Below are 19,320 nucleotides of genomic sequence, written 5' to 3' on the forward strand. Positions count from 1 at the left end.
AGATGAGTGAGAACTTCCAGTGTTGCATCCATTTGTTGAAACATCTCAACTGGTATTCCGTCAATTTCTGGAGCCTTGTTTTTTGCTAATGCCTTCAGTGCAGCTCGGACTTTTAAAAATACAGATGCAAAAATCCTCATCAAATACTAGAAAACAGAAGACAGCAGTACTTTTAAAGGGATCATATATCAAGACCGAATGAGCTTTATTCCAGGAATGCAAGGGTGGTTCAACACAAGAAAAACAATCAATGTAATACCACAAAGGGGGAAAAAAAAACCCCACATGATCCAAATCCAAACACACTTACAGCATAAAAACAGTCAGTAAATTAGAAATAGAAGGGAACTTCTTCAACATAATCAAGGCCATTATGAAAATCCTTCAGCCAACAACATACTCAACAGCGAGAAAATTGAAAGCTATACTCTAAGATCAGGAAGTAGACAAGGATGTGCTCTTTTGCCAGCTCTACTAAATACTGTACTGGAGGTTCTAGCTGCAGCAATTAGACAAAAAAGGAAGTTAAAGGCCTCCAAGTTGGAAAGTAAAAACTAAAGCTATCTTTATTCACAGACACAATTTTGCATATAGAAACCCCAAAGAATGTGGACTGAAACACCAAAAAAACTATTACAGCTAACAAATGAGTTCAGCATAGTTGCAGGATATAAGATCAACACACAAAAATCAGTCTTATTTCTATACACTAGCAATAAACAATCTGAAAAGGAAATTAAGAAAATTCCATTTACGCTACCATCCAAATAATAAAATACCTAGGAACAAATTTAACCAAGAAGGTGAACGATCTGTACACTGAAAACTAGAAAACACTGCTGAAAGGACATCATGCTTGGCAGAGTACAGCGTCAGTGGAAAAGAGGAAGACCCTCAACGAGGTGGATCGACACAGTGGCTACAACAATGAGCTCCAGCCTAACAACAATTGTAAGGATGGCTCAGGACCAGGCAGTGTTTCGTTCTGTTGTGCATAGGGTCGCTATGAGTCGGAACTGACTCGACGGCACCTAACAACAACGTAACAACAAATAAATGGAAACAAGTTCTGATTTCATGAACCAGAAAAATTAATATCGTTAAGATGGCAATATTCACCAAAGCAATCTACAAATTTAATGCAATCCCTATCAAAATCCCAGAAGCCTTTTTTGCAGAAATGGAAAAACTGATCCTAAAATTCATATGGAATTGCAAGGAACCCCAAATAGCCAAAACAATATTGAAAAGAACAAAGTTGGAGGGCTCACACTTCCCACTTTCACAACTTACTACACTATTAGAATAGTGTGGTACCGGCATAAGGATGGACATATTGATCAATGGAATATTGACAATCCAGAATTAAACCCATGTAATTAAAAAATAAATAAATAAAATAAAATAATTTTTTTTTTTTTTTTAATTGTGGTCACTTGATTTTCAACAAGGAGAAAAAATAGTCTCTTCAGCAAATGATGCTGAGTTGACTGGATATCCACACGCAAAGAACGAAGCTGGAGCCTTACCTCACACCATATACAAAAATTAATTCAAAATGGATCAAAGACCTAAATTCAAGAGCTAAAACCACAAAACTCTTAGAAAACGTAGGTGTAAATCTTCATGATTTTGGATTTGGCAATGGTTTCTTGTATATGACGTCAAAGGCGTAAGTAACAACAACAACAAAAAAAGATAAATTGCACTTCATCAAAATTAGATTTCTTTGCATGAATGTACACTGTCAAGAAACAAGGAACAAATATTTGCAAGTCATATGTACGATAAGGGTCTACTACCCAGAATACACGGAGAAAGAACTTGAATAGGCATTTCCCCAAAGATACGCAACTACCAAACCAAAAACCCATTGTCATCGGGTCAGTTCCAACTCATAGTGATCCTCTAGGACAGAGAGGAACTGCCCCATAGGGTTACCAAGGAGCAGCTGCTGGATCTCAACTGCCAACCTTTTGGTGAGCAGCTGAGCTCTTCACCGCTGCACCACCAGCGCTCCATACACAATCACAAAGATGGCCAAAATGCAAACGAAAAGCTGCTCAACGCCATCAGTTATCAAAAAAAAAACCAAACCCGGTGCCATCGAGTCGATTCCAACTCATAGCGACCCTATAGGACAGAGAAGAACTGCCCCATAGAGTTTCCAAGGAGCGCCTGGCAGATTCGAACTGCCGATCCTTTGGTTAGCAGCTGTAGCACTTAACCGCTACGCCACCAGGGTTTCCATCAGTTATCAGGGAGATGCAAATCAAAACCACAATGAGGTTCTACTCCATAACCATGAGGATCGCTATAATTTTGAAACGGAAAATAACGAGTGTTGGTCAGAATGTGAGAATTTGGCCCCCTCATTCGCTGCTGGTGGGAATGTAAGATGGTGCAGTCACCTTGGGAAAGTGTGAAGTGGTGAAGACGTTCTGGAACAAAACAGCGGTGATGGTGGCACAACGCTGTCAGTGTACTACAGGCCACTGAACTGCATGCTTTAAAACGGTTCATCTTGTTAGGGATGTTTTACCATAACAGAAAACATGGAAGTAAACCCACACCCCTCCCAAAAAAAGAATCCAAGGGAAAAAATACGTATATAAGGGCTACGTGCTCAGACCACGTAGATAAAGCATGATGTTAAAAAACTGAAGAAAACAGATGAAAAAAATGACTCTGTTTTTCAGAACTGAGTAATTATTTTCATTCTTAGACTGCTGTATGTGTAATGAGGGGAAAAGCAAATGAGCAACTGGGCATATTCTAATTCCATCATCCCCTGTGTCCCTGAAAACTAGGATTCTCAAAGGATCAAAGGGCTACAACAATGCTAATTATTGCAATGGATTAAAACATTTCAAATATATTTAAATATATGAGTTTATTATAATACTAAGTTAAAAAAAACTAGTTATTTTTGGAGGCTAGAAAACCAATTCATTGTCTTGAAAACTAGTAAATAAAGGAAGAGAACCAAGCATTTACCCCTGCCTTTCCTATATGAACTGTACCACTAGGTGACCAGATGGCAGAGGAGGGAAAGTGTCTCTTCATATAAGAAGTCCCATTAACATAAAAAGAAATTCTAGAACTAGAACATCACCATATTACAATCTCCAATAAATAAACGGATCTACTCATTGAGCGTCAACAGCTGATAATAGAAACTGATAACCTGTGATTGTTTTTGTTTGGTTTTCTAGAACTCTTGTTTTATTTAAGAAAAACAAACCTGAAGCATGTTTTCTTTGCACAGGTAAGCACACAGAAATGACTAAAACAAGACATAATAAACTGAAAACAGTGGTGAGCATTAGAGGGAGTAGGATTGTAGGATTGGCGGGGAAGGGATGAAGAGACAATCAAACTAGGCTTTCAGCCTTATCTGTAATATGTCACCTTTTTATAAGGAGAACATACTCATGAATAAGTAAAGTTATTTAAAAACATTCTTGTTAAGAGAAGTGCTGTGAACAAAAATGTCAGACGCTCAAAGGCAGATGGACTAAAGCGGGGTCACAGGGCTGAGACGGCGCTTAGTCAGAAGGACAAAGCTACTTCTCATGGCCCTGCGCTGCACCAAGGAAAACAGAATTTCTCTGGGCAAACACTCCCAGTAGCAGAAAATTTCAGCAGAAAGAAATAAGGAGAACATTATTCTTCCTCCATCAGCTGTCTTATATGCAGGAGTACTAAAAACAGCTTTTAAAAAATGAAAAAGATAATTCATTCTTAATCATTTTAAAAAGGCAATAAAATTCACCAATGGCCCTACTCTACAAGCTCTCTGAGGAATGCACGCTCTGGCCACAGGGCCTCTGCTCCTGCTGTCCTTCCCAGTTGTCACGTGCCTCCTCCATCCCTTCCTACAGCTCTCTGCTCGGATGTCACTTCCTCAGAGAGACCTTCCCTGACCACGTTCCCTTCTAGATTCTCTTTTCCCCTACTTTTATTTTTCTCCAGAGAACTATCGCTACTTGGCGTGTTGTATGTTGATGTTCACGAGTTTACTGTCTGACTCTACCACCAGAATGTCAGCTCCATGGGGTGGGACTTTTTGTGTTTTCTTCCCAGCTATGTCTCCAGCACCTAAAACAGAGCCTCAAACGTAGCAGGATTCAATAAGTATCTCTTGAAAGAATGGCTGAATGGGTTCCCCAAATTCTGCAGAAGCTTCCCCCAGCTAAGCATCCAAACGGGGGCTGAGCAGGGGCAGAGGGAAGGAGAGAGGGGCTCACCTCCACATTCCAGACGTAGGAGCTATGGAATAGCTCTGACCATATCTTGCTCACTTTGTTGATGTCCTGGACATCCCAGATGTAGATGCTGTGGTCTTTATACACACAGGACAGCCACTGGTGGGTGGGGTCAAAGGTCAGCGCCACCGTGTCTGGATATATTGCTTCAGCCTTCCTGCGGAAGAGGAAGCTAACAAGGCCGCAAGGGTCATCAATCACCATCGATGGCCCTGAGAGTAGTGACAGCCATGTCTGAGGCCCTCAGCTGCCTCCTGCCTGGCAATGCCACCCCTCATGATACTTGTAGCCACTCATCTCTCCCACTCCCACTCTACTTCTCCTTCTTCCTTCTTCCTTTGGCTCCTGATACAGAGGTGGCCAATTGGAAGCTTCCGTCTGGCACCAGACGGCATCTGAGTTTTTGACTCCTGTTAACATCTCTCCCACCTCATCCCACCAAGCCAAGTTCCCTTTCTCTCTCTGAGCACAGAAGGCTAATAAGCATGCGCCTCAGGCCTTGTCTCTCACTGGCCCCACCAACGCAGGATCAAATATCCTGTGCACGGGCCTAGACGGCCGTCTTCTGGCCTACAGCCTCCTGTACAAAGGCTACAATCTCCTGAGCACTTACTGTGTGCCAGGCTGAGAGCTTTAGCTGCATGGAGTTCTCATAACTACCACAAGAGGTAGGTGCTGCATTTTACAGATGAAAAAAACTGAAGTACTGGGATGTGCAGTGACTTGCCTTAGGCTGCACAGCACACAGCACACAGCACAAGATGGCAGAGCTAGACAGCCAGGCTGTTGCAACATTCTACCTTCTGTGGTTGCTTACCCACCCTCTCTTTCCTTCACGGCCACTCAGTTGGCCACTCTAGGGTCTCTCTTGGAAAAGAGACCCAGGAGCCAGTATCTAGCAATTTATTAAGAGGTGACCTCCCGGCACCCAGCACCCCCTGGTTACATAGCCTCCTTCCCCCCAATAAAACAGACTTAGAACAAAGGGGAAGATATGCCACAGCCCAGCCATTCCACCTCCTCTCAACACGGCAGCCAGAGAATCTAACACACAAGGCCTGATCATTGACCTACAAGCTCCTTTTGTTGACCTCCGTGAATGCCCAAACTTTATCTCCTACCTTCTTCTCCCAGCACATAGGGCTCTGGCCACACAGCCCTGGCTGTTCCTGCAACACGCCAAGCTCAGTGTGTTGTCCCCTCTGCCTGAGACCCAGCTCTCCACACAGCTGGCTCCTCCTCACCGAAGAGGCTTCCCATCAACACAGCTCCAACTTCCAGGCCCTTTCCTCCTGACTCCTGCTTTCTTTCACCACAGCATTTATGACTATTTGTGTACTTGTTTATCACTGAGCTCTCACTAGCCTGTAGGCCTTATCGGGGCAGAGATTTTGCTGCCTCGTTATAGCCGTATCCTGCTGCTAGCTCAGAGCTGGCACTTAACCAAAACCAAACCAAACTTGTTACCGTTGCCATCAAGTCAATTCCGACTCATAGCAACCCTACAGGGCAGAGTAGAACTGCCCCACAGGGTTTCCAAGGAGCAGCTGGTAGATTTGAACTGCCGACACCACCAAGGCTCTACTTAATAGCTATTTAATACGTTTTTTTTTTTTGCCACATGGATGCATACATTCCATTATTTATTTGTGCTTGATCTGAGTTTTTCTTCTTCAAAGCACTTATCACTATCTGAAATTTTATTTATCCCTTTGTTTAAAGAGCCTTGGTAGTGCAATGGCTAAGTGCTTAGCAGCTAACTGAAGGGATAGAGGGTGGAACCCACCTAGCGGCTGTGTAGGAGAAAGATATGGCAATGCTCCCATAAAGATTACAGCCGAGAAAACCCTATTGACCGTTCTACTCTGTCACATGGGGTCACTACGAGTCAGAATCGACTTGATGGCACCTAACAACATCCCTTTGCTTGCTCACGCCCCCCACCAGCCCCTCGTCTCATCCTGGTGCTTGCCTTGTTTGCTTTGCCCACCACTGCAATGCCCAGGGCCTAAAACAGTCACTCATATTTGCAGGATAGGCAGATGGGTAGGCAAATACGGACGCATGGACGGAAGTCAGCGAGCAGGCTCTGGTTGGACCCTCCCTCCTCCCTGCTGGGCAGTACCTGGGCTCCAGGCCCTGCGCCACGTCCACCCCGAGGTAGTGAGGCTTGGGCAGGTTGGTGAGGTAGTGCAGGCTATGGGCCTGGAAGATGCGGACTACCCCATCTGTGCAGCCGCAGAAGATGAGTTCTTGGCTGACGCAGAGGCAGGAAGACAGGGAGACCTGTAGGGGCAAAAGGGACCAAGTGAACTGGGGGCTTCCTGTGGCCTGGCCCAGGGATGTGGGCACTGATGGGGAAGCCTTGGGCCTGGAGAGAAGCCTTACAGTTCCTGTGTCTAAGAAGCCTGTTTTAGCGTGTTTTAAGATTTCCGAAATTGGGATATAATGTCTATTGTCACTACTGAGGGAGACGTGCCAGCAGAGACGAGAGGGGGACAGAGTTGTCATTGGCGTGAGTACTGTCAGTGCTGCCTGCAGAGGACCGTGGGTGCCGCCTGCAAAGGACCGTGGGTGCCACCTGCAGGGTACCGTGGGTGCCGCCTGCAGGGTACCGTGGGTGCCGCCTGCAAAGGACCGTGGGTGCCACCTGCAGGGTACCGTGGGTGCCGCCTGCAGGGTACCGTGGGTGCTGCCTGCAGAGGACCGTGGGTGCTGCCTGCAGGGTACCGTCGGTGCCACCTGCGAGTCCTGTCAGTGCTGTGTGTGGCAACATCTGTTCAGCAGACTGCTATCTCACACAGGTCACTTGCAGTAACAGTACTGAATTATAGCTGAAATTTTATTCCCTACCGCTTAAAAACAACTTCAGAAAGATTATACTTCACAGCACAGTCAAAAGGACATTCAGGAAAGACTCCCTGCCCTCTGAGACATACAGATGGGAGGGCGGCAAGTGCCAGACTTCTCCATACAGATTAGAGGGGCTCTTCCAAGTCTAACGGGGCTTAACTCACAAGTTGTTTGAGGCACTAAACATCTGTCTTTTGAAAGCTTCTGACTTGCGTAAACACTAAGTTCTAGCAAGAGAATTCAAATGAGAAAAAAAAAAATCAAACGAACAGTTTAGCCAACAAGGGAAGACAGATTAAACTCAGAATTCTTCCACATGCCCAACACCACACCATCAACCCCAAAGGTGACCTCCGGAGGTAAGTCACAAGGGCATGCCGGGAAAAAGAGCATAAAACACAACTCTGCTGCAGACAGCCAAACAGGCATCCAGGCTTGGATGGGGAGGACAGCTTGGACTCAAACCCTCAGAAACCGAAGAAGAGTAGTTTGATTATATGTTGGTAAATCATTCTCTAATTTAAAATTCTATGAATTTTGTGTAGCCTTTTTTGATTAAAAAATTATTAAATCAATGGTAACTGAGATTTAAATAAAAAAAAAAAAAGCAGCCTTCCCACCAGCCAAGAGTGCTCAGCGAAGAAGAGAAAAGCAAACTGGATCAAACCATGTTGGGGAACCAATTGTAACCTTGACCCCATTATAGGGTTCCAAGCACTAGAATAACTGTTTTATGTATTTTATTCTCAACCCTTATCAACCTTATCAACCCTGGGAGATAGGCGGCAGCTTTCTTATTTTACAAGGTTCAGAGAGGGGGAGTCATGTCCCCAGAGTCACATAAGCAGAATAAGAAATCAACCCAGAGATTGTGTGGTCAACTACCAAGTAGGGGCACTCCTGAGCATCCCTGGAGGTGCATCATGGGGAGTCTCCCTGCTGATGGTACCTTCAGGTTGATCCACTTTTCCAGGACCCTCTTCTCGTTGAACTGGCAGAGGAGGCCCGAGTAGGACACGCAGAAGGTATTGCCTGCCATCCGGCCCCGGCCGCAGGCCACACCACAGAAGACGTTGTTGTGCAGCTCACCGAGGATGCCCGAGCGCCCTACCAGGGGCACCGTCCCTGTCACCTGGAGATACAGCAGGGCACAGTGAGACGCTGCCCACGTGGCTTTGACTCCCAACAGAGCCACACATAGGTCTGTTGTGATCAGAGGACACAACACAGCAAAATAGAAAAACGAAGAAACCCCTCTGGGTGGAGAAAGAAAGAAAAACCAGAACAAACACTTGTGGGGAGAGGAGCCGGAAGCAGTGGCCAGGAACGAGCCCTGGCCCCTGGGTTAGGGGTCCTGGCAGGGGCTGTGGGTTAGCACCTAGAGAGGCGGCCCAGGAGAAGCCACACCCCTGAGCACCCCGGTTACTCCCAAGGCCTGGCCCAGGCGTCAGGGACAGAAACTCACCTTTGCTTCAGTGGAGACTTCCAAAAACCAGAACCTCACGTGCCGGTTCCCAACAGTGACAAAGTAGCTGCTGTCTTCTGAGAAGGAGAGGGCGATGACCCTGCATGACACCTTGTTGGAGGCCACCACGATGTCTTTCTGCAAGAATCAGTGCAGAGAGGCTCATGCCGGCACCCACCCCACCCAATAATTCATGCCTTTGCCCTCAGCTCTGGGCATCCCTGCTTCCCCAGCTCCAAGCCTGCTTTCCTCAGGCTCGCCAGGGGGCGGGCCGCATGTGAGGAACTCTCATTACGCCTGACCTCCAGAGGAAGAGACTGAGACTCGGAGAATGCCCACATGAGAGGGTGTTCCAGAGCTCTCCCCAAGGGCCACCATGGTGTGGGGACAGCACAGACAGAAGGCAGGATGACACCACCCCCAGCAGCCACACTTGCTCTTACTCTGGGCCCTCACAGCATGCAGCCCTGCACATGGTCACCCAGGGAGTCCCCTCAATAGTCCTACTCGGGGGGTTCTCCCCTAACTGGCCAGGCTCAGAGGGGGCAAGTCACGCACCCAAGGTCACATAGTAAGTTCTAGGTAGAGCCACGTCACGATCCCACTCTGCCTACTCCCAGTCACACCCCTGTCCGGCTGTTCCCAAGTCCAGCCTTGAAGTGCACCTTAAACTTACTGATGCCTCACAACCCGGCGGGGCAGATGTTACTATCAGATCCACCTTACAGATGAAGACAGGGTCACTGGCCCAAGTACACAGCTGGTCAGTAAGAAAAAATTATAACAATTCCACTAGCTGAGAGCTTGTAAAGTGCCCCATGCTAAGCGCCCAGCACAGGGATCACATGGAGCAGGTGCTCACAAACGTTTGATGAATGAGTGAGCGCTTTACCAAATTATCCCATTTAGTTCTCCAGGGCCCAGAACACAGGGTCCTCTGGCAACCGGCTGCCAAGCCACCAGGTGGCTCTCACCTTCCAGTCCCAGACATTGAGCACCATGTCATGCTGGTAGCCCATGGACACGATGTGCTTCATGTTGGGTGAGAAGGCCACGCAGGCCACGCCGTACTTGTGGCCCAGCATCTCCGCCACCTGGCTCTTCTCATCCACATCCCAGATGCGCACAGCGGGCCTGTGTCCATTCTGGGAAAGCAAGGCGGTTACTGTTGCTGGGCTCTGCGCCAGGCAGGGCCAGAGAGGCTCCTGGGGTTAAAGTTGCCAGAAGACACCTGACAGCCACCTCCTCCATCTGCCCCAGGGCTTCTCCAGCTGAGGAATGGGCTGTTTCAGGGACTCCCCAGACTGGCTAGGAGCAGAAGAAATCCTCCCAAGACCCCTCCCCACAGTCTATCAGGATTGGGGACTCACCTCTCCTGTCACTATGTACTTCCCGTCAGGTGAGAAGGCCAGAGCACTCAGGGACTTCCTGGGGGCAAGGAAAGGGGTGGGTCACTGGGTCTGCTGAAGGTGGGCAGCCAGACCCCAGCCTGGCTATGGTCATAGCACTCTGCCCACCCTCACCCCCAGGTCGCGGAAAAGGTCAGCAGAAGGTGAGCTTGAGGGGCCCCCACAGAGCCGGTACTGCCTGTGTACAGCGCACAGTGCATCTCCGCCTGCATTCACTGCCACCAGAAGGGAAATGGGGAAGAGGAAAGGTCCCCTTCTCCCAAAAACCCCACATCCAGACAAGTGGACATGGTCTGGGAACCCTCCTTCCCTCTCCCTGTGCAGGACTGCATTCCCTAAGAAACCTCAGGAGTTCTCGGGGACTCAGGTGCAGGCAACCGTACAGGTGGGGCTGAACTAGGGGGTGTGCTGCTGAAAGGACACGGCAGCCATCCCCGGAGACGGCCTGTCACACCTGCTCCACTGCTGAACGGTCAAGGTGCTCGGGAAACTCTGCAGACCACAACGCTTCTCCCCGACACCCCAGCTAGGCTGCACAGGGACTGAGCGGCTGCACTGGCTCTTTGCGGGCCTGCACACTTTTGGCAGCAATATTCACCATCCCCAGGCTGTGAGGCGTTTTCCTCTCTCCTCTCCTTTAATCCTGTTTTGACCTTAGTTCCTTCATAGTCTCCCTCATCTGAAGAAATCAGTGTCCAGATAACTACGTAACCACCTCTGAGCAGTCTCTGACAACCTCACAGAACACTCATCAGCATGTCAAGGCCCCGGCGGCTTCCACTAGCTCTTCACAGCAGCAGGCGGGGTGAGCTGCCTGCCCGGTGTCCACTCGGCCTCCTTCCTTCCTGACAGAGCCCCGGGTTTACCTGGGATAGTGGTGTGCGCTGTACAGGTGTGGTGGGCTACATGACTGCTTTTGCTTGATGTACGGTGGTGATGAAAGTATTTACAGGCAAAGGGGCTTTAGGTCTGTAACATATTCTCAGATGGTTCACGAAAAAGTTCATACAGGTATAGCCAGAGCACGATGAAACAAACGTGGTAAAAGGTCATACAGGTATAGCCAGAGCACGATCAAACAAACGTGATAAAGCCAAGTTGGGCAAAACGTACTATTCTAAGTCTAAAGTTATTCCAAAAAAAGTCAATGCCCAGGCCTCACCCCAGACCCACTGACTCGGCCTTTTCTGGGGGTGGGTCTGGGGGTCAGGCGACTCTGACATGCAGCCTGGTGAAAAGCCCCACGCTGGCCGCCCACCTCCTAAGGCAGACGTGTTGGCCCCTGGGGATGGCCACCTCCATGCCATCCGCTCCAAGTCAGGGTTATCCACCCCCCTTCCTAGAGGGGTCAGGGAGGCAACATGGATAAGAGGGGCTCTGACAGACACCACCAGGCTCTGGCCCATAGCTGTCACAGGGGAGTACAGTCCTGGGGGCCAGAACCTCTCAGGTTTCCAAAAACAAGGGGGACGACTGGATTTTTGTGTAAAAAACTTTAAACATCACCTAACTCCAGTCTTTCAACCACACTGCGTTGGCCAGACCTCGAGTCTGTGGGTGTCAGGTCTGCAGGTGTTGCCATAAGGATGCTCTCACCACGGGAGATGGCTGTTACGTTTCCAGAGAGGCTCAGAAAGGAGAAGTCTCTTGCCTGAGATCACACAGCTACTAAACGCTTGGGACAGGACCAGAATCCAGCTCTGCTTTCACACCAGTGCTGGAACACGGTCAGGTGCCATGGGTCTGAGAAGCCCCCCTCCCCCAAGAGGGAATCTGGGCCCCACCTGCCATATCTTAGTAACCACGAGGGAAGAAGAAAGTCCACCACTTCTCTGTCCACCTGGACAGCAGTGGCCACAGGGGCTGAGCCGGAGTTATGCCAAGGAGGGAGATGAAGTGCCTCCCAAAGGTCAGAATGGTCAGAAACCTACTGGGACCATACCCCCAGGACGACACGGTAAATCGATCAACCCCAAGGCGGATGCCCTGGCCACCAGCCACGGCCCACTGAGGGCCAAGGGCCTCCCCCAATAAACTAATGGTGCCAGGAGACTCAATGAGGGGTTCGGGGTTTGCTCAATGAAGCCTGCCTCCACAGTTGTCCCCTAATCCTCTAGCAAAGGCAGAGGGAGGTGGGCCTAGCCCCACCGACCTTACACCTCCCCTCCTGCCTCCTTGCTGTTCTTTTGGCCTCTACTCTTATCAGAGGGAAAACCCAAATCGCATCCATCCATTCATTCATTCAGGAAACAGGAAGTGCCATCAATGTGCTGAACGATGCTCGAAGCACTGGGGTCACAGAATTGAGCTTCGAAAAAGCCCCTGCCCTCTGAGCTCACGCTGTGGAAGGGAGACAGACTGAGTGTCACGGGTGGGGAAGCAGCACCTCCGGCAGGCCTAGACAGTGTGGAGCGGTCAAGCAGGTGAGATGGAGTGTGCCAGGGCGCTGCGGGGGGGAAGAAAGCACACCCCTGGCCTGGCAGAGCCCCCAGTGGTTCTCTTTGCACTCAGTGTGATAGCCAACCTCCTCCCCTACCCCTAAGAGCCAAGAACGGCCTGGCTTTTCCTGCTCCGGCCCCCTGTCCCCCTTACCTGCTCCCCCATTCTAGGAACACAGGTCCTTGGTTACTGCTCAAACCACCCCAAATTCTTAACCACCACAGGACCTCTGCCCCTGCTGTTCACCCTGCCTGGAATGCTCTCCCTACACCTTCAGATGGGTCACCCCCTCAGTTCCCTCATGTCTCCCCCTAAGGAGGCCTCCCCTGAGCCCTCTGATAGGGCCCCCGCCCTGGCCCAGGCCATCACTCCCTCCACAGCACTTATCATGGTGCACCAGTAATCTGCCTGCTGGTTTACAGTGCTCTCCCCCCCATCACTCCCTCCACAGCACTTATCATGGTGCACCAGTAACCTGCCTGCTGGTTTACAGTGCTCTCTCCCCCGTCACTCCCTCCACAGCACTTATCATGGTGCACCAGTAACCTGCCTGCTGGTTTACAGTGCTCTCCCCCCCATCACTCCCTCCACAGCACTTATCATGGTGCACCAGTAATCTGCCTGCTGGTTTACAGTGCTCTCTCCCCCGTCACTCCCTCCACAGCACTTATCACGGTGCACCAGTAACCTGCCTGCTGGTTTACAGTGCTCTCCCCCCATCACTCCCTCCACAGCACTTATCATGGTGCACCAGTAATCTGTCTGCTGGTTTACAGTGCTCTCCCCCCATCACTCCCTCTACAGCACTTATCATGGTGCACCAGTAACCTGCCTGCTGGTTTACAGTGCTCTCCCCCCCATCACTCCCTCCACAGCACTTATCACGGTGCACCAGTAATCTGCCTGCTGGTTTACAGTGCTCTCCCCCCTACCATCACTCCCTCCACAGCACTTATCATGGTGCACCAGTAATCTGCCTGCTGGTTTACAGTGCTCTTCTCCCCATCACTCCCTCCACAGCACTTATCATGGTGTACCAGTAATCTGCCTGCTGGTTTACAGTGCTCTCCCCCCATCACTCCCTCCACAGCACTTATCATGGTGTACCAGTAACCTGCCTGCTGGTTTACAGTGCTCTCCCCCCCGGGCCACCATTTGTCACAACAGACATTCTTGTCTCCCCTGTTCACTGCTGTGCCCCTGACAACTGAAGAGGCATGGCACATAGCATGCACTGGTGAAGGTGGCTGAGCTGACAGTGAGTGAATGAGCGAGTCACCCACCCCTGAGCCCCTCCAGAATATGTGGGGGAGGGAGAATGTGCCAGGACCCTGGCCCCCCCATGCCCAGGCCCCAGCCTACCTGGCAGTATTGAAGATGTGCTGCTGCTTGTTCTCCTTGGGGTCCAAAATCACCACCACACAGCTGTTAAGAGGGAGGAAAATGTGTCCGAACTGGGGGACACGCTGAAGTCCAGGGACGATTCCAGTCCCAGCAGAAGAGCCCACACGCAGACAAAGCTTCCCCTGAGCAGAGGATCCTCTCTGGCCTCTTTCTCTGGGTGTTTATGCTGAGAATCCTAGAGCGCTGAACATTTTACTACTAACGTGTTCTTAAACAGAAACCAGTACTTCCTCTGTGCTTTCCAGTCTACAGGCTCTGGGCTAACAAAGGCCTTATGTTTTTAAATCTTCCCAGCTGCCAGGTGAGCTCGGGTCTCTAGTCCATTTTATAGGTGAAGAAACTGAAGGTCAGTGAGGGAGAAAGGCCTTTGCCCAGGGTCACCCAGCAGGTCAGGGGCAGAGCAAGATGTGAATCTACACCGGATTCAAGAGCCCACGTCCTGTCCTCTCCCTGGACTGCTTCCCAAAACCCAGTCGCAGACACTGTTTGTTGGGAGTTACTACGGGCCTGCCCTGCCCTCCCCAGCAGGGGGTCCCTTCAGCACCTAGAGCAGGAATTTGTGGAGTAAACAGCTGCAGGCTCTCCTTCCCTCCCCTCAGCCACCAGGGGCAGGGCATCACTAGTTTCGCCTTACGGTCTAGAAGCAGAGGCTCCAGAGAGAGGCAGAGCGTACATGGTGGGGCCAGGCCACGGATCCAGGCTGCCTGATACCACCGCTTGGCCTAAGCCACCTGTCTCTCCCAGAATCACTGTGACCTCCACCTGCAGTCACAATTAAGGCTTCCGCAGCCCTCGCTCCAGGCCAGGTGCTGTTCTAGACACAGACGGGCCCGTAGGATCCTCTCCACAGCCCTCAGAAGTAGGCTGCATTCTCCACATTCTACAGACCGGGGAGACGATGCCCAGACAGAGTCACCCATGACTCCCCAGGCCAGACTAGAAAGGCTCCAAATTCCCCAGCAGTGATTAGAGGCTGAAGCCACCTGCTTGCTCACCCTGCCAGGTAGGCCACATGGCCTGTGCTGGGGTCGCAGGTTAGGCCGCTGCTGTTCTGGGCTGTGATGCCGAGCACCTTCTCCAGCGACACCTGCAGAGAAAAGGCCCAAGTCAGAAGCACCTGTTCCCAGGAGGTCCCACGTGGCACAGCTGCCTCAGCCACCCGTTCAGTCCCTGTTGCACTCAACTCAGGCTCACGGAGCTTCTGCAGTCACGTCTCCAGCAGTGACTGCTTGTTCTCCACTTTCCTTTGACAGGTAGGCAGTGCTGTGTGAAGGGCAGGGAGTAGAAGTAGACAGACAAAAACCCCTGCCCTCCGGAGCTCACACTCTGACAGGGCAGAATGAAAGACGTAGGACGTGCATAAAACCGATATACAAAATAAATGTCAGATGACAACAGGGTAATAGGGAAAATAAAGCACGAAAGGAGATCAGAAGTGCAGGGGCCGGGGGAAGGCCTCACTGAGAAGCTGACCTTGGAATAAGTACCTAACTACTTTCATATGGATGAAAGACTTAAGCCCCCACAACAATCCAAGGAAGAAGGTAGTATTATCACCTCCATTTTACAGATGAGAACACTGAGGCCCAGGGTCCCACACCTGGGAGTGGCGAGGTGAGGACACAAACCCAGACAGTACAGCTCCACAGTTAACACTTTGGGTGCTGTAGGGGAGACACAGCAGAGAGCTTAAGTGGGTAGTGTCTGTTTCCTCATCAAACTGACAGTCCAGAAGTTCAACAAAAGGCCAGTGAACACCATATTTCAAATTGTAAAACTCTCTAAGCAAAGTAAGTTAAGTGGGCCACTCCCCGTAACGGCGGACTAGACAACTGATACAGAGCAGGGACTCAGGAACTGAGCTGTTTTCGCATTCTGAACAGATACAATTACTACAGGGCAAAACATTTTCAACTAAGTCTTTGGCCTCAGAACTGAAAGGCAAACATTGGATAATAAAAAACCCATTGCTGTCAAGTTGGTTCTGACTCATAGTGGCCCTACAGGACAGAGTAGAACTGCCCCATAGGACTTCCAAGGAGTGGCTGGTGGATTTGAACTGCTGACCTTTTGGTTACAGCCAAGCTCTCAACCACTGAGCTTCCAGGGCTCCTAGGATAACAATAGCTAGCATATACTGAGCACTTACCAGCAGTCAGACACTGCTCGAATACCATAACTGTATTAATTCAACAAACATAATAATCCTGTGATCCAGTCACTATCATTAGACCATCCCCATCTGAAACAGAGGCCCAGTGAGTAACTTCAGCCCAGTCACCCATTCAGCCGGGCAACAGCACTCTCATGGTTTTCTCTGTCAGTCAGCATTACTGGACGGACTGTCATTTTGGACTAAATCTTTTACAAACCAGAGGGATTCTGTGCTGCCAAACAAGAAAGATAAACGGCATCTGTTACCCAACACACACAAGGACGTAACGGTAGAAGCTGACAATAACAGTACCTGCAATGTGCCGGGCTCTGTTCTAAGTGCTTAAGATGGAACAGCTCTTTTAATCCCTGCAAATGCCCTGAGAGAGTGCAGTCATCTTATCATCCCCATGTTACAAATGCAGGAATGGAGGCGCAGAAAAGTTCCTAACTTGACAGAAAGCGCAGGATTAGATCCTCAGCCCAGGCGTCCGAGTCCAGGGCTTGCACTCTCACCCGCTCTGCTAGCCCGCCTCTCGGAAGTCGTTGCTGCTGCTCCCCTACAGTCACATGCAGCTTAGGCGCTCTCAAGGCACTTCCAGGAACTGATAAGCTAAGGGCTATGAAGAGCAGGGTGAAGGATGAGAGATTAAGGGGGGTGTCTGCTCAGACTGGGGTTCAGGAAGGCCTCTCAGGGTAGTACCTAATACTTTCATATGGATGGAATAAGTACCTAACTACTTTCATATGGATGGAATAAGTACCTAACTACTTTCATATGGATGGAATAAGTACCTAACTACTTTCATATGGATGGAATAAGTACCTAACTACTTTCATATGGATGAAAGACTTAAGCCCCCACAACAATCCAAGGAAGAAGGTAGTATTATCACCTCCATTTTACAGATGAGAACACTGAGGCCCAGGGTCCCACACCTGGGAGTGGCGAGGTGAGGACACAAACCCAGACAGTACAGCTCCACAGGCTGACACTTGAGGAATGAGAAGGAGGCAGCCAGGTATGCTGCAGCAAAAAGCCCAGGCAGAGGACGGACCAAACACAAAGGCTACGAGTCAGAAAAGAGCGTGGAGCCTCAGGGAGGCAGAAAGAAGACTGGCAGTGTGGCTGGACCTTGGTGAGGGAGGCCAGGGAAGCTGCAACCAGAGAGGTGTGCAGGGGGCCACTTGCCCTGGCTTTGCAGGCAGGAATAGGGGATACATTCAGAGTGCAGCAGGAAGCCACTGAGAAGGAATGAGACTCACCAACGGCTACCACCAAGTCCCTGGGGGCACAAGCAGTTAAGTGCTCAACTATTAACCGAAGGTTGGAAGTTCCAACCCACCCAGAGGCGCCTTGGAAGAAAGGCCTGGCAATCTGCCGCTGAAAGGTCACAGACACACTACGGAGCACAGTTCTACTCTGAAACAAATGGGGTCTCCGTGAGTTGGAACTGACCGCACAGCAACTGTTGCGTGTTGTTTTGATCCACCCTTTATCCGATGTCATGCACGGTGCTAAGCAGGTCACAGTCCTCATTTCACTTCCTCTCCCTACCACACCAAGGTACGGTTTTTATTACCACCATTTTACAAAAACACTTTGTAGCTAGAGGAGTTGGAAGATAATTTTAAAAACTGATGCCACACTAAAGGAACTCCTACTTAACTATCCGACTTAAGGAACCACTTTGCTGTACTCCCTCCCTCTGGAGCCAGTACTGCTGAGGTTTTACAAATATTACTCACATTTTCCTCATAGTTTTGAGCGGCAATATGGAATAAGAATCCCACCTTGGTAAAGAAAAGGAAGGAAGAAGCAGGGAGTGAGAGAAGGCTGAACGGAGCTGAGAAAGAATCAGGATTGGTAGGATTCTGGCTGAATCCTACTTTAAAAAAAAAAAAAGGACCATTTCTCGCCCCGGAGTGGATTCTGATTCATGAGAGCCTCACTGTGTCAGGACAGAACTGTGCTCCACAGCGTTTTCAATGCCCGATATTCCAGAAGGCTATCCCCCTGGCTTAACCTCCAACCTCTGACCTTCTGGTCAGCAGCCGGGCAATTATCAGGTTGCACCACCCAGGGACTCTGAACCATGGCAAAAAACCAGTTGCCGTTGAGTCAATTCCGACTCCTAGCGACGCTGTAGGACAGAAAAGAACGGCCCCATAGGGTTTCTAAGGAGCGCCTGGTGGATTCGAACTGCTGACCTTTTGGTTAGCAGCCTGACCCTGAACCACTGTGCCACCAGCGTTCCCTGAACCCTGTTAGAGGCCCCGAAGACTCAGCGGGGCGGGGCCCACAAAAGTGCAAGAGGAAACGTCTAAAGGTGATTGAGTGAGCTTAAGGGATGCTGGGGAAGCCTACTCTAGGAGGCCATTGTCAGAACCCAGAAGGCACGCGAGGCGGCACCAGGCAGGAAGCCAACAACGTCCCAAGGGCTGGGGGTGGGATCAGGGGCTGAGAGGTGGGGCTAGGAATGATGGGCAGGACCCGGGGGGAGGAGACAGCAAGGCGGGCGGGGCCTTGCCTGGGGAGGCGGGGCTTAGGGAGGGCGGGGCCAGGGAGCAGCCGGAGGGGAAGAGCCCGGGCTGGTGGGCGGGGCCCAACGGCTGAGGGCGGGACCAGGGGCGGCCCAGGGAAGCCGGCAACCGGGATGGGTAGGGCAAGTAGTTTCTCACCCGGCTCTGCACCGTGTCCTCCGGCGCCGCCGTGAGTCGTGTCCGCCGCCGGAGGCAGAGCGGTGGGGCGGGGGGCGGGGAGGGCTGGCCTCTCCTCGCCGGAACCCCCGCGGTGACAGACGACAGTTTCTCGACCGCGTCGTTCCGCGCGTAGCCTCCGGGGCCCAAGGCCGCCATCGTCGCAGCGGGGTCGGGCGACCGTTACGCGCATCAACCGCCACTGCCGGCAAGACCCACTCGAACGGCGAAGGGCGCGGGAAATCCGGCGCCGCCGCCTATTGGACGCGGCGGGCCGCCGGTCTGGCCAATCGCAGGGCTGCCGGGCGGCACTTGTGACCAATGAGGGCTAGGAGGCGGGGCGGAGTCCCCAGCGCGGGGGAGCCTCAGCTAAGGGTACCGCCTTTGATAGGAAGGACCTGAGTTCGAGCCTACTTGTTGCTCTGATCGAACGTGCTGGTGCTTTTCATCCAGTCTGCGTTTGTCTCATTCACTGGCCATACATGTTTCACTTTACGAGGTAAGGCTATGACCGCCTCACCTCGCCTTTCACGGCCACCCAGGTTGACTAACCGTGCCTTTGTCAGCCACCGGAAGTAGGCGCAGGGTGGAGCCGGAAGAGATTGGCGGCCAAGCCACTCGGTTGGCG

The 19,320-nt window shown here is 50.9% G+C and overlaps 1 protein-coding gene across 2 annotated transcripts in view; it reads right to left on the reverse strand.

Annotated features, from left to right (window-relative positions):
- WDR62 (WD repeat domain 62) overlaps positions 1 to 19,303 on the reverse strand; it is a 48,049-nt gene extending 28,746 nt beyond the window's left edge. Inside the window, exons 1-9 of one of the 2 annotated variants that reach the window (XR_002784300.2) lie at positions 18,675 to 19,302; positions 14,834 to 14,925; positions 13,797 to 13,859; positions 9,957 to 10,014; positions 9,561 to 9,731; positions 8,587 to 8,724; positions 8,071 to 8,253; positions 6,394 to 6,554; positions 4,251 to 4,440 (exon numbers count right to left, since the gene is read on the reverse strand). Coding sequence is in view for 1 of the 2 variants with exons in the window: in XM_010601620.3 (XP_010599922.2) it covers positions 4,251 to 4,440; positions 6,394 to 6,554; positions 8,071 to 8,253; positions 8,587 to 8,724; positions 9,561 to 9,731; positions 9,957 to 10,014; positions 13,797 to 13,859; positions 14,834 to 14,925; positions 18,675 to 18,851 (1,233 nt within the window). In the remaining variant the exon portion in view is untranslated. Of the gene's footprint in view, positions 1 to 4,250; positions 4,441 to 6,393; positions 6,555 to 8,070; positions 8,254 to 8,586; positions 8,725 to 9,560; positions 9,732 to 9,956; positions 10,015 to 13,796; positions 13,860 to 14,833; positions 14,926 to 18,674 lie in introns of both variants that reach the window. The other variant, XM_010601620.3, reaches the window with a different exon arrangement.
- Between the last annotated feature and the right edge of the window lie 17 nt (positions 19,304 to 19,320).

This window comes from Loxodonta africana, chromosome 11 (assembly GCF_030014295.1).
Source record: "Loxodonta africana isolate mLoxAfr1 chromosome 11, mLoxAfr1.hap2, whole genome shotgun sequence".
Lineage (NCBI taxonomy): Eukaryota > Metazoa > Chordata > Mammalia > Proboscidea > Elephantidae > Loxodonta > Loxodonta africana.